Genomic DNA, 14085 nt, shown 5'->3' on the forward strand with positions numbered 1-14085 from the left:
TTGAAGAAACAAAGTGTTAATATCACATTTCCTAAGAAGTACTACTGTAAGCAACCATGCATTTTAAGACTAAATAGAATCAGTGACTCAAGAAGTGTGGCACTATTGCCAGCTAAAAACATCCAATTAAGGGCCTTTAAAAAAAAAAAATTTGACTAGAAAGATGTAGCTTTTGGATGAAAATGGGTCATAATTATCTCCTGGCAAATTTACAATTAAATTGCATTTTGTAATAATTCAAAGCACTTTAGAAGTGGATCTCTCCAAATAATTCATCTTTATTGCAGTTTAACTGTTTATTGTGTTCAGAGACATTTTGGAAATGTTTTCATTTGTGTTGAAATTACTGCAGTAGTATCAAGACTTGGAGCCGTAAGAGTCAAGGACGTCCCTTGTCATGAAGAGGATTCTCCTTGTAAAACTGGAAGAAAGGAAAAAAGTACAGACATAAATCATTCTGGGTCAGTTGAAATCATTTTTCCCTTAGTCAAGAGAGGCACCTACTGGATGGAAAGTGTTACTGCCTCACGTGTTCTGAGAAATGACTGATCTGATGCTTACCATTTTGGTCAGCTGGCTGATTATTTGCCAGCTTCTGCCGCAAAGAATCCAGCGTCTGTGAAGGGATCTGGCTTGAGATGGACTCCAGGTAGGTGAGCACATACTGGTCAGCATGGGTCAGCACAAAACGGTGGCTGAAAACTAAAGGCAGATGTGGTGAGCTGAGGGTTCATGCTGTTAAAAGAAGCTGTGTGCATGTAATTGCATGGATTACACAAGTGTTTTGGTGAAAAGTTGCTTTTGTTTTTAGGCAAGGCAAAGGCAAATTTATTTATATAACACAATTCAACACAAGGTAATTCAAAGTGCTTTACATTGACATTAAAAGCGGCAAGACAGTAAATAACAAATAGGTAAGAATAAGAAAAGAAGTAAAATAATAAAAAGCACAAGTTGTTAAAAAGTAAGGGCAGTAGAGTACAGCAGGTAAGTATTTAATTTAAGAGTACACTTCAGTAAAGAGTAATGTTTTTAGGCCTGGTTTAAAGGAGCTGACAGTTGGAGCAGACCTCAGGTCTACAGGAAGTTTGTTCCACCGGTGAGGAGCAGAATAACTGAACGCTGCCTCACCTTGCTTGGTTCTGGTTCTTGGGAACCACAACAAACCAGACCCAGATGAACCTCAGGGGTCTGGGAGCTTCATAGGAACTAACAGATCAACCATGTATTTTGGTCCAAGACCATTCAGGTCTTTGTAGACCAGCAGTAAGATTTTAAACTCTATCCTTTAACTCACTGGACTTAGTGATTTCATGACCGGTGTAATGTGGTCCAGTTTCCTGGTGTTTGTAAGTACTCTGGCGGCAGCGTTCTGGATCAGCTGCAGCTGCCTGATAGATTTCTTGTTAAGGCCTGTAAAGATGCTATTGCAATAATCCAACCTACTGAAAATGAATGCATGAATAAGTTTTTCCATGTCTTGTTTAGACAGAATCCCCTTAATTCTAGCAATGTTTTTCAGGTGGTAATAGGCAGATTTAGTGATAAACTTTAAATGGTTGTTGAAGTTCAGGTCTGAGTCAATAATTACACCAAGATTTCTGGCTTGATTCGTAGCTGTCAATGACATGGAGCCAAGGTGAGCGCTGATCTTTTCCCTTTCATTTTTAGGGCCAAAAATGATCACCTCTGTCTTTTACATGAACTGCTACATCTAAGGCAATGCAGAACAGCAGAATCGTTACATATCAAAAAGAAACTATTACCTTCCACAGTGGCTCCAATAGCGAAGTCTGCTGGTGAGTAGTACTCAGGATTTTCCACCGAAGAGCCCGGCTTGGGAACGCGTGTCTTTTCCAGGAACTTCCCAGAGATGATACCACAGTTGCGGGTGGGTTTTTCAAAAATGCTGATCATCTCATCGGACAGGAAGTAGGACAGTATGAAACATCGGCCTTTGTCTTGGGGATTTAGGGAGTCCTGGGGTGCAACAAAGGACAGGTCAAGAAAGGAGGCCACAGCTTTACATTTAGTGACATTTTTAAATCGCCAACATCATGAGTACGGTGTACTATAAAAATATTCATGTTAAATTGGTTCTGTGGCTTGTTGACAGGGGGGAAAAAAGATTCCAACTTTATTAAGTAAACTGCTGATGAGTTATTTAATGTCACTATTGAAGGTTTCGGGACCTGTTACAACTGAAAGCAGAGCAGAGTCATTCAACAGGTTCTATTGATCTGTATAACAAAAACACCAGAAGCGTTATCTCACCAGCTGGGCAGTGTAGCGCAACACTTTGCCGTGATTCTCTAACAACTTTAAAATATTTCTTCTGGGAGGCTTAGGAATCAGAGAGAAACAGTTCTGGAGTGAGTCTTCAATAGATCCAAATCCATTGTAGGGTGGAATCTCCTGCAAATATGGACAATATGAGGGTGTGAAATAACTCAAAGGCACCCTTTCAACTAGTCAGAATATTAGTTGTATAAATATAGTTCAAATATTTTTGCTCCTCACGATCTTTTGTTCCTGAACATTATCAGCCTTCTTCGGTACTTCTATGGACTTCACTTCCATGTCTGGGTGGTTCTTCTGGTAATAATCTTTTGTGAAACCATCACAGTCATATAAGAGGAAGCGATGCCCCAGCAGGCTAATCGTTTGGCCTAGCTGGAAGTCTTTGGGGGTGTAATACTCATCAACTTCTTCCTTGGAGATCTCCAACACACATCTAGGGAATGCCTCTGGCAAGAACCGAAAGTACAGTTGTGCAGCAATTAAATGGTAATATTTAGATTAAGTTTCTTTGGAGGCATAAAACACTGAACCGCTAAGACATTTTGGAAGCTTTAAAGGTCTACACTTTCTGTAACATAACACAACTCATTTTTTGCACTGACTAGAATAAAAGAAAGTTAAAAGTGACAAAGCACTCATACCTGATTTGGTTTTCTTAGGAATCTTATGTCTGCGCAGCAAGACAGGAAAAGGAAGCCGTCCACTGTTGCGTTTATGAACCTCTCTGATCTCCACTGTGTCATCCACCAGGTAATAGTGGATGATGACGGGCCACATCTCCGTATACAGAGAGTCAGTGTTGTCCAGCAAGGCAAAGAAACGTAGCACCTGACCAAAAACAGACTAGCTGAAACCAGAGCTGGCATCCACAGAGACATTTCAGGGCAATCATTTGGTGAGAATATCACTATAACCATTTCTTGAAGAATTTTATTCCCTGTACTTACAATATTTTTTACTTTTTTAGATACATATAAGGGAATTACAGGCTTTTAGTCAATTTTGAGAACAAGCAACCTCGTCAAACGACATGCCAAATGATTTGGACAATATGGCTATACATAGAAGTTTTTTTAAATAAAATATGCCTTATTATAAGGAATCAAAACAAGAAAAACAATGCTCAATATGTTTGCACATTGTCAATGCCACTGCCTCGTCTTACTCAGCAGATTACATAAAGCCTAAAACATGTAAAAACTTTGAAATAAAACTAATGTTTTTTTCATTTTTTGAGGGGATGAGGCTGTTGAGTTAGTTTTCCTAATTTTTAAAAAGCCAAATTATGTGAGACATAATAAAATGTTCCTTTAATAGTTATTGAAACTAAAAGTGACATTGTAAAGAGTTTGTTGGACAGAGCAGCTTTGACACTGGTTCATAAAAATGTACTTTGTCTAAATGTACTTGGTAAAGCACTGGTGGTGACATTGGAGTTCTCTGCCTATTTTGGGTGTCAAGATGTGCATTTTCAATGGTTACCCAGGGAATTTGAAACAGAGGAAACTTAATTTACCTTGCCGTCCATAGTAATAAATTGCTGAAGGCTATCAAACGTGGAGGGGGTGGTGTGAGAAGGTTGTGGGATTTTGCGATGTTTGCTATACGGGTCTTCTGGCATTGGTTCTGGGTTGCCCAGAATGATGCCCTCACTTTCCATGAATTCCTATGCAATGAATGCAATGAAACAGAGAAAGGATATATCTTTACAACATCACGGTTCTAACTCATGCCTTCATTTTGTCTGAAAGGTGCAGAGAAGATAAGAGCCAGACAGAGATGTCCTCAGCTGAGTTTTACCTTTGTGAAGAGATCACAGTCTGTGATGTGGTACTTGACCCCGTGCACCTCCAAATCCATACCAAGGTTAAGGTCTTTCCACTGGTAATAATCTCCATGTTCATTCTTCGGGACACGCTGACGTTTGGTCCGTTTCCCCTGCGGTAACCCAGAGTTCTTCACTACGGGCTCAATAATACACATGCTGTCATCCTCCAGGTAGTAGTAAATGACCACGGGCCGTACACGATACTTCTCTTCAGGTGAAAACAAGACATCTTCCATGAAATATGCATAGAAGCAAAGCATCTGCAAGAAGATTAGGTGGTGAAAAAAATGAAGAAAAAGTATTATATGGTGATGGATAAATGGGCATCTTTGTCAGTATTGAATTTGTGTGACTATCAAACCTTCTTGTCGAGCGCCACGTGGGCTGGGATGAAGGTGAAATCGTCTGTCCGGTTTAAAGGGCCGTGCGTAATTTCAAGTGCCTCAAAGGACAACTCACTGATCTCCTGTTGAAGTAACTGCTCTGATAAAAGAGGATCCTGGCCAATGCCCACCGAAGGGCGACGGCGCACAGAGTAGCCATTCTTACTGTCCAGTGTTTGGGGCCGATGGAAGGCGGACTTCTGCAGACACAGAGGGAAACAGTCAGCTCTGCATAACTCACAGTAAACTTGTAAATTCAATGAGAGATGTAAGCTGTGTTGAAATACCAATATGATATGATGCAAAGACGTGTAAGATATAAACCTATCTCCAAAAAAAGTTGTGATGCAGTGATAAAACCTTGGAGCACACCTATATCTAAATGAAAACAGCACAAAAAGACAAACTGTGGAACTCAGGGATGTTTACCTTTTTTATTTTGAATAATATGTGCATATGTCACTTCTTTTAAGAATAAAAATAAGAATAAGCTTTATTGGCCAAGTATGAACGTGCCAGACAGAGAATTTTTTTCGTTTTTTATCGCTCACTGAACCCAGATTTCAATAGTTACAAACAGTAATAAACAAATGGCTCTTATTAACATATATACAATTTAAAAGTGAAAGGTGCAGCAGTATGAGGTAGTCATGGTTATTGAAAGGTGCATTGTTACAGCATATGATTGTGGTTATTATTATTGCACGGTTGATTACTCTGAGACTCTATGAGTGATGAGCAACAGCTTGGGGGAAGAAACTGTCTCTGTGTCTGGAGGTTTTAGCGTACAGAGCTCTGTAGCGCCGTCCAGAGGGGAGGAGTTCAAACAGACTGTGTCCTGGGTGTGAGGGGTCTGCAGAGATGCTACCTGCCCTGTGCATCCTCTAAACATTTGACAAGTGTTTTACAGCGGGGAGGATGAGTTGTTGCAGTTTTGAAAATGAAAATGTAGCCACTTCTTGCACAGCGGAAGACTTCAGCAGCACAACACTTTGGGACCCTCTTTGCTATATTTTTGAGTTCTCAGAGCACCACTTGTTTGCAGTTGATGACAGGTATAAAATGCAGGGTCATTTTGCAGAATGTCGCTGAATTACAGGCTCTTCAATTCTTATTGAAAACAGTTGGAATAGTCCCTCTCCACAGTCTGGAAAATGTTGATCTATACAACAGTATTCTGTTTCACCTCATTTCATTTTAAATGAGCTCAGGACCAAAGGAGGCATTCACTTCCCTAGATCTTTTTTCATCATAGTTCTTTCTTTGCATGGTGCTATATACTTGTCTTGAAACAATAATCTGCCTTCACTGAAAATTAGTCCATGGAGTGATTTTCATCACCTTATATTGCCTACTTTTAATGAAATGGAGGGATGAAAGATCAGCAAGTAATCTAAGCACGGTGGCTTAGTGGTTAGCACTGTTGCCTCACAGCAAGAAGGTCCCCGGTTCGACTCCCAGGCCCGCCAGGGGTCTTTCTGTGTGGAGTTTGCATGTTCTCCCCGTGCTTGCGTGGGTTCTCTCCGGGTACTCCGGCTTCCTCCCACAGTCCAAAAACATGCATATTAGGTTAATTGGTGATTCTAAATTGCCCGTTTTTAAAAAAAAAAAAAAAAAAAAAAAAAAAAAAAGATCAGCAAGTAATTGTGTGTAGCTTCTTAGTGCATTCATGATACTATATAGGCCTCAGTGGTGGACAGTAATGGAGTAAATTTACTTGAGTACTGTACTTAAGTACATATCCAGAGGATTTGTACTTTACTTAAGTATTAGATTTCTTTGGTACTTATTACTCTTACTTGAATACATTTCCAAGACAAATATTTTTACTTTTACTCGAGTAAATTTCTAGGAAGGCTGAAAAGTACTCGTTACTTTCATCCTATTGGACACAAGCTGTTTTTGTCAAAGGAGGAGACCTATCACAGTGCACGCTCTCCACTGGGATGTACGTAAAGCGGAAATACGTCAAGCCTCCTCAAAACGAGACCGCCAAAGTAGCCTGCGTTTGTCAAGACAGAGCCGCAACAATGGCTACGCCTGCGTCAGGAGAAGAAAGACAATCCGCTGAGTCGTCTCTATATTGCTATATTGTACTGGTACATGTCCTTCCTGTAAAGTGAAGTGACTTCAACATTGAGTTATTGAAAGCAGAGATGTAGTTTTTTGTAAAGCAGTGGTCTTTGAGGGGGATCCAGACTTAGTTGGATGGTGCAGGTTCATTTGGTTTCAGTTCATGATTGTTAATAAACTCATTTCATTCATTTGATTTGTTTTTGGTGTTTCTGCAGGTTTTATATAAGATTGTGGTTCTAAATGCAGCACATCAGTGCAGCTGGTTTCAAAGAGTTAATTCTCAGAAACAAGAGTTAAAAGATCCTTAAATTAATTTAGAAAAAATATAGTAATTTAAATTTGAAAAATAAGAAATTTACTCTTACTCTTACTTTTACTTAAAGTAAATTTAAAAGCATTTACTTTTGGATACTTAAGTACCTTTAAAAGCAAGTACTTGTTCTACTCTTACTCGAGTAATATTTTGACTGAGCTACTTTTACTTGTAACGGAGTAAATTTTGACCAGTAGTATTTGTACTCTTACTCAAGTACTGGGGTCGAGTACTCTGTCCACCTCTGATAGGCCTACCTAAGCTCTCAACCTTGTCAAGGCCCCTCAGGCTGCCAATTATGACCCATCTCCAATCAGACACGTGCATTTATATTCACAAACTCACTTAATAAACCCTATTCCACTAAGACTGGTGTCTCTCGTCTAATAGATCTGCTAATTACTCAAATTGTCCTGGACCTTGACATGTACACAGGCTCGACACCGACGAAAGCAAACAGACTTTGCAGAAAGAAATAAACTACTAGCCTACATTTTGTTGACATTTTGCTGCATTTTTGACAATTTTCAGGTTGTTATTTTAGCCACAGGGACGATCTTACCGTAACATCCCGGAAAGTGTATCCTGGCAAAAGTGGTAATCCGTGGTTGTTCCACTTAAAAGACATTTCCTGTCTGTGTTTTTTGGGTCTGCAACTGCTTGTAAAAGGTTGATAGTTCTAACTCACTTTTTAAAGGATTGAAATAAACCCTTTGTCGGAGTGCAAAACAACCAGACACCTCGACCGTGGCAGAGTTTATGGTTTCCATGGAAACGGCGGTACTAGGGGAACAAAGAAAAACCCAAGAAATTCATTACAAATACATATTCTCAGATTTATTAAAGCGCCGTAGAAAATGCTACAATAGGGATGCATAGGAAATTCAATTTTATAGACACAAATTATGCGAACTTTCTTGAAATAACGGATTTCGTTGGTATTAGTTTTTTTTATTTACACAAATTGCATATCCCTAAAGTCACCGCCAGGGGGCAAGAAAACCCAGTTAATGTAACCGTTTCTCACAAGCGCTTGTACTCTTGACCAGGGCTGCTTGCTTAATTTTCATAATTGCAATACTGAAGACAAAATTAAACCAAAGCTTCATTGTCTGGGTTCCATATAATCGGAAAGAATAAGACAGACATGAATACATTTGAAAGAGAAGCTGACTGAAAGGTTTTTTTTCTTTCCACAGAGGAAGAAATGATAAGTTATTATTGAACACGGTTTATTCAAAGCATAGGAGTCATGTTTTGGTTTCACATTACCAATTAATTGGCACATTTCAATTCCATTCAAACTTAAGCACAAAACAATCTGTAGAAATGTGTTATTTATGAGGATAACCCTTGTTTTGTGTACTTCTTAAATTAATCTCTCAGTAAAGAAAACAAAAAACAAAAAAAACAAAGTTTTTTATAAGTGTAATTTTTTTCTCAGCTTGAATCCAGAGAAACACATACAGAACTGGGCTGAAAATAGCTTATATTATGAAAATGGCAATGTTATTAAAGAGGAGCAGTTTACAGTCTACTGTGTATTTTCTTTCAGTCGCGTCAGCTCTTTTTTCAGATGGCAATGAACAATGATTACCACAAACTACTGTTTCGAAAAAGATTAGGGAAAATACGGGCATAGTTGACAAAAGGTCTGAAATTCACAAAGTCATCACAGATGAGGATGGAAAAAAATGGCATATTGTCGTAATTTACATTTACAATAGAGTTGTAGACAGCAAGTGCAATATTCAACAGAAACATTCATATTTTACACAAGCTCCACTTCAACACAGCAACAATATTTAAAAAGGAACAAAATGTGTTAGGATAAATTTAGGATCTCCAATTAATAAATACACTGACTACTTATTAAAAGACACCTGCTGTCATTTTGACAAGGATTATTTAATTACTGGAAAAGGCACTGGACTGTGAATTACTGTATTAAAAAAAAGGCTAAATGACTAAAAGCCTCTTTGAGGTTTTTTACATCATTTTCATAATTATCATCTTTAACTGCTGACAAAGTTAGTTCAAATGGTCTTTTTTTAAGAAGTGACTAGATCAGCCAAAGACAGAAACACTAGGATTGCATCCCTGAGGTGCCAAACAAACTTCGCCAAGTATAAAAATATTTCATGATAAACCATACTTGAGGAAAAAAAATACACATCGTAAAACTATTAAATATTATAAAATATATTGCATACGGGTTGAGATGACCACCCCCTCCCACTAAAAAAAAAAAAAAAATCTTTTGGTTTGATAAAGCTCAAAAAGGCAGCACAGTTATTGATTGTGGAAAGATTGTCTTACATTTTCCCCATTGTCAAGCTTGCTTTCTTTAAAATGCCCCCCGGCTGAAGTTCACACTTGAATACTGGAGGGTAGCGAGCATGAAGCTCCAAGCGACAGTCTATTCCAGCTGCTCTACGTTGTGTATAACACAGTCCCGTCCGAGGCCTTGGTCCTTCAGTCACCATGTGGTCTCTGCAGCACTGGCAGCTAACCCATAAATCCCCACTTCAAAAAAAGGCCTACCGAGGTCACCGGCAAGTCACCTCTCACTTCCGGCGGTAAGAAGCAGCTAAGAGGCAAGCTTACAATGCAGAGTAGGAGCTTATTGTTCAACTTAAGGGGGTCGGAGCTTCTGATTCCTAGAGGAACATGGAAAACAGCAGAGAGAGGGGAAGTCTGCAAAACGTTCCTCTTTTATCATCAGAGTCCACATTTGCTTCTCCGTGCTTGCTTATAAATCTCTACATGGGCCGTGTGTCCCTTTTCCCCCTCCGATCCAAGTGCGTCCTAAATTTTGTTCAAGTCAGATAAGACTCCCATCGAAAGTCCCGGTGCTAGTCCTCAGTAATACCGGTTGAGGCTCCGCGTCCCTGGGATGTCCGGCTGACCGTTCATCCAGATCTCACGGATGATTCGCTCTCTCTCCTCCAGCCGCTGAGCTCGCTCCAGCTCCTCGGCTGACGTGAACACGTTCATGTTGAGCGTGCGTTCGAAGCGTCTGTGTCGTCGCGCCGACAGGTCCGAGGTGGTGTCCCAGTCCGAGTCCGAGTCGCTGGAATCGGACGACGAGTCCGCGGGACGGGCTCGCTTCTTGGGCTGAGGCCGTCGGCGGGGCTGGCAGTCGGTGCGACAGGAGATCTGGACCACCAGAGCGAAGAGAGTGAGGAAGAGGCCCAAGCACACGCCGCAGACGAAGAAGAGTGCAGCCCTCTCTGGGTGGTCTGTTGCAGAAGAGAGAGAGAGAGCGTGGAGATCAGGGAGGGAACTCTTACATTTACTTGACTCCCTGCAGAAAACTTGTCAAACATTCAATTGGATCTTTCTGACTGTTGAATAGTTCTTTATCTTTTCCTGATGTGTTTGACACATCATATTTCACTTGACGGCCCAGTCCCAGTAACGAACCCTGGCGGCGGCTCAGATGACTCACTTCCCTGGTTTTGTTTACTGGAGCGATGACAATATCTGATATATTCTGTAATCCCAGCTATATCGTATATATCAGCAATATCGCAACATTCATCTCAATGTCTCACTTCGTCTCGTTGTACACGAGGATCTTTCATTCACTACTAAAAGAACCAGCATGACAACTACTCCTGTCTTCCTGCTTTGAAGCCACATTTCCATCCTACAGATTGTGTCAGATCAGATCTCACCTCTCTTTTTTACTTCACGGCTTCCTTGATTCTTTGCATGCGTGTTCTCATATGCTTACAGCTCATTCGCATACTGGTGGTCTTGGTTGTCTCCAGGGAGGAGTCCCACGTCACAATCATCCCGGCGGTTTGGCTCTCGCTGGCTGTTTACATTAAACTCAGCTGCAGCAACCTCAATATATTATTTTACTTTTTTTTTCTCCATTTCCATTCTTATTAGTCCCCCGATGAACATAAAGCTCCAAATAAGAAATGAGGCTAAAAATGTATGTTTTGAACAGATCTTTTTACCTGTTTCATATTGTTTTTTTTTATGGCAAATGCTGTAAATATACACAAATGCAGATTACATATGCAAGGAAGCATTCAAAGCTCGGGGAACTTGTAACCACTTCGACCGATGAACCTCGAATGTTTATTTGACCGTATGAGAAATGCAGCTCACTATGTAGAAACTGTTTATTTGAAAGACAAAGTGCGAGGTAATAAAACAGGAAAGAGTCTTCAGCAGCTGCTCGGTGCAGGTGACCGACGGCGCGCTGCCATTATCTGTACATCTGCATTCCTCTGGCCCACATTTACCCACCTTTCAGTCACCGGAAATAGAAGAAAAAAAAAAGAAAAAAAAAAACAAAAACAAGAGGAAATAGGGGATTTTATCCAAACAAAAGTTTGCCACACTTGTGTAGCACACATGAAACCATGCATTCACATCTCAGTGTTGCTGATTTCATTAGCCAAGAAACGACTACAAGTTGCCGTTGTAATCTAAAAATGAATGCAGCTCCACCTGCAGTGGAATTTCCTCTTTCCCCGCCAGAGCCTTTCGTCTTTATTTGATGTGATGCAACATTTAAAGCTCACACACGTGGCCCCCACCTGATATGTAAGTGTAGGCTGCAAGTGCGTTGCTGAAGAGGGCCATGTCGGCTCGAGACGTGGAATTGATGATGGGATTCAAGCCTGGTGGCTGCAACGGACGCTCTTCTCCCTCTCCTCCTCCTCCTCCTCCTCCTCCTCCTCCTCCTCCTCCTCCTCCTCCTCCCGTTTCTGGCGACTTCTCCTCGAGGGGGTTTGTTTCTCTAACCTTTTTTTTATCTGGTAGAAAGATAACAAGAACAGGAAAGTGCAGTTTAACGGCACAAGCCAGACTACAGTCTTGAAGGCACATTTTCAGTTTCAAACGCAGAGAAGCCCTATGAGGTCGGAATCTGTGGCTACAATAGTCAGAAGTGATTACTTCGGCGATTTACAGGAAAACAAAGCCGTACTGTGGCAACATTGGCGAGAAACCTGATTCATCTAAAGTTTCTCAAGAGATTCTAATACTCCTTCTCCAAGTTGCACATATGTAAAGAGAAATGTGTGATTCACAAGATAATACAACATCCGCTTCTGTCAAATTCATTCTGACTCAGATCATTAGGAGACGGAGAACCACATGGAAAAAGTTTGTGCTCTGGCCACATTTCAAAAGCTCCCCAAAGTCTCAGAGGAGCTTCTATTCATAGAAGAGCAACTGTTTGCTCCTTTGGATTTCATGATGGCGAGGCTCCCGTCAGAGCTGTGTTGTGTACGCGAGAGGCGACGCTTCCTACTAATTTCTGCATCTGCTCTCCTGTAATTAATCCGCTGTAACTGTAGATCCCAGAATGAGCGAAGCCTCACTGTAAAAACAGCTCAGAGTTGTAGTAAATAAATGGCAGCATTCAGTTAAGTGGCTTGAGATCCACAGATGTCTCTGTCGTGTTTATGAGCTTGATTTTCTCCCTCTTTTTTGGTCGCTCTCTATTTAGAGTCTTTAAGGTGTGTCTCGCTCTTTATCTGATAGATACAATTTAGACTGGAATTGCCCACTGAGGATGTAAACGTTTCCACCTGGACCTACTGCTGCGGCGTGCACGTCAGCTAACACTCCAGCACAATCTCTCTCTCTCTCCAACACACACACACACAAGAAGAAAAAATACTGATACCTTCCCAGTACCTACTGCTTATATAAAATGTGAAACTTACCTCTATATATATTGTTTGTTTCATGCATTAAAAGAAAGAAACATGTCATCGTGTCACGGGCGGTTAGATCCACTTTGGTCAAACAGAATCATCAAATCTGTTTCTATTACGTTGTTCAGCTAAAAGTGGCTAAAAAAAGACAAGAAAAACTACGTTTAGCTTTTAAATCCTGCTCACATTCTTCAGCTGCTCTCACACAACCACAGGGAGATGGAAACAGGTTTTTCCAGAGCTGTAGGTGGAGTGCTGAAAGCCAGGGCAAGGAAGTGAAACCATTCATCCGTTAGGGGCTTTCAGCGCTGCGGTGCACATCCTCTGTCCTCTACCTCTCTTAACTTTTCCTTCATTCGAGTAACCTCTCAACGAATACAGTCCCGGCTGCTGAGTAGAGCAATTAGTGTGTTGGATGCAGGCCAGGCTCCCTCAACAATTAAGCTCGGATTTTTCTTCCTTGCAGGGGGTTCAGACCTGAGGGGATGTTCTCAATGCCTGGGAGGCCTTCTTTCTCTTAACGGCTCTCTTGTACACGCTGAGTCTAGATATGTGAAAAAGTGTGTGTGTGTGTGTAATTTTGCTCACCTGGAACAGTGTCAGGAACTCTGACTGGACTCCCCTCGGGAGGGCCGTCTCCCACTATGTTGGGGTCATGGGTGCTGGGCTCCTGGAGCAATCGCTTCGGGACTTCAAAGAGGAGGAGAAGTGGAGTAAAGAGGAGAAAGTTCGGGAAGGGGAAAATGAAAGAGAAAATCACAGTGCAATTAGACAATAGGTCATTTGAGAAGGAAACAAAGTAATATTTCACATTTCTGCAGAATGCCTTTTATTTATTAGGACATGTTATTTCAATATTCCTTTTTTTTATCTCTTAATTCAAGTTTAGAAAATTCAGGCAACAATAAACAGAAGCCAACAAAGCAGCGAACGCCTAGATTGAAAAAAATAAACCAACACATCCCAAAACTGCATTTTTTTTTCACACCACAAATAAGCAGCAAAAAATAAGAAAAAAGTTTTGTTTCTGTTCATGGTATTCTACCATCCTTTGTATAATTAACAGTTTTTAAAGGCTTCAAATTGTCCCTGGTTTTATTTTCTTTATAAACTATATACATCTTATAAAATCATTACTTTCATCAACAGTTGGCACTCAAAGCAAAAAAAAACCCAACAAGAATTGGATTAAGGCGCAATCTAATTATTCATCTCAAAGTCCCACTATGTAATTGTACTACTTTAGACCAGATGGAGACAGTCCATCATGAGGAAGTTCACATGTTCAGCCCCAGCTGTAAAACAACAAAGTTTCATTGTCACTCTGCATCCAGACGCCTGATGTATGTTCTGACCCAGGCAACTGTTTAATTAAATCTACTGAAACCTGGATCATCTCTCAAGTCTTATTCTTGGTAACTTAAACACTCTGTTTCAGTGCAGTTGTTCACCTAGTTGGAAAGAACATAGAGCATTTAACAGGTTTTTCCACAACAC

General features: G+C 40.6%; 2 protein-coding genes across 2 annotated transcripts in view; both read right to left on the bottom strand.

Moving 5' to 3' along the window:
• Positions 1-314: 314 nt before the first annotated feature.
• On the bottom strand, positions 315-7529 carry efhc1 (EF-hand domain (C-terminal) containing 1). The gene is made up of 10 exons (XM_061707092.1): positions 7464-7529; positions 4491-4712; positions 4102-4389; positions 3818-3967; positions 2943-3129; positions 2521-2747; positions 2275-2415; positions 1767-1980; positions 562-702; positions 315-421 (listed from the first exon to the last, which is right to left on the bottom strand). The coding sequence occupies exons 1-10, from the start codon at positions 7527-7529 to the stop codon at positions 396-398; spliced, it is 1662 nt and encodes a 553-aa protein (XP_061563076.1). The 3' UTR covers positions 315-395.
• Positions 7530-7736: 207 nt separating this feature from the next.
• Positions 7737-14085, bottom strand: part of LOC133464566 (protein eva-1 homolog C) — a 91086-nt gene continuing 84737 nt past the window's right edge. The window contains exons 6-8 of the mRNA XM_061746620.1: positions 13177-13278; positions 11461-11679; positions 7737-10143 (exon numbers count right to left, since the gene is read on the bottom strand). Coding sequence (XP_061602604.1) covers positions 9764-10143; positions 11461-11679; positions 13177-13278 — 701 coding nt within the window. The 3' untranslated portion in view covers positions 7737-9763. The remainder of the gene's footprint in view (positions 10144-11460; positions 11680-13176; positions 13279-14085) is intronic.

This window comes from Cololabis saira, chromosome 18, assembly GCF_033807715.1.
Source record: "Cololabis saira isolate AMF1-May2022 chromosome 18, fColSai1.1, whole genome shotgun sequence".
Classification (NCBI taxonomy): domain Eukaryota; kingdom Metazoa; phylum Chordata; class Actinopteri; order Beloniformes; family Belonidae; genus Cololabis; species Cololabis saira.

Coding starts and splice junctions, on each gene's coding strand:
- efhc1 (XM_061707092.1), bottom strand. CDS start 7,529: ATGTCTTTTAAGTGGAACAACCACGGATTACCACTTTTGCCAGGATAC. Junction 3,968..4,101: donor ACTGTGATCTCTTCACAAAG/GTAAAACTCAGC, acceptor TTCATTGCATAG/GAATTCATGGAAAGTGAGGG. Junction 3,130..3,817: donor TTATTACTATGGACGGCAAG/GTAAATTAAGTT, acceptor GTTTTTGGTCAG/GTGCTACGTTTCTTTGCCTT.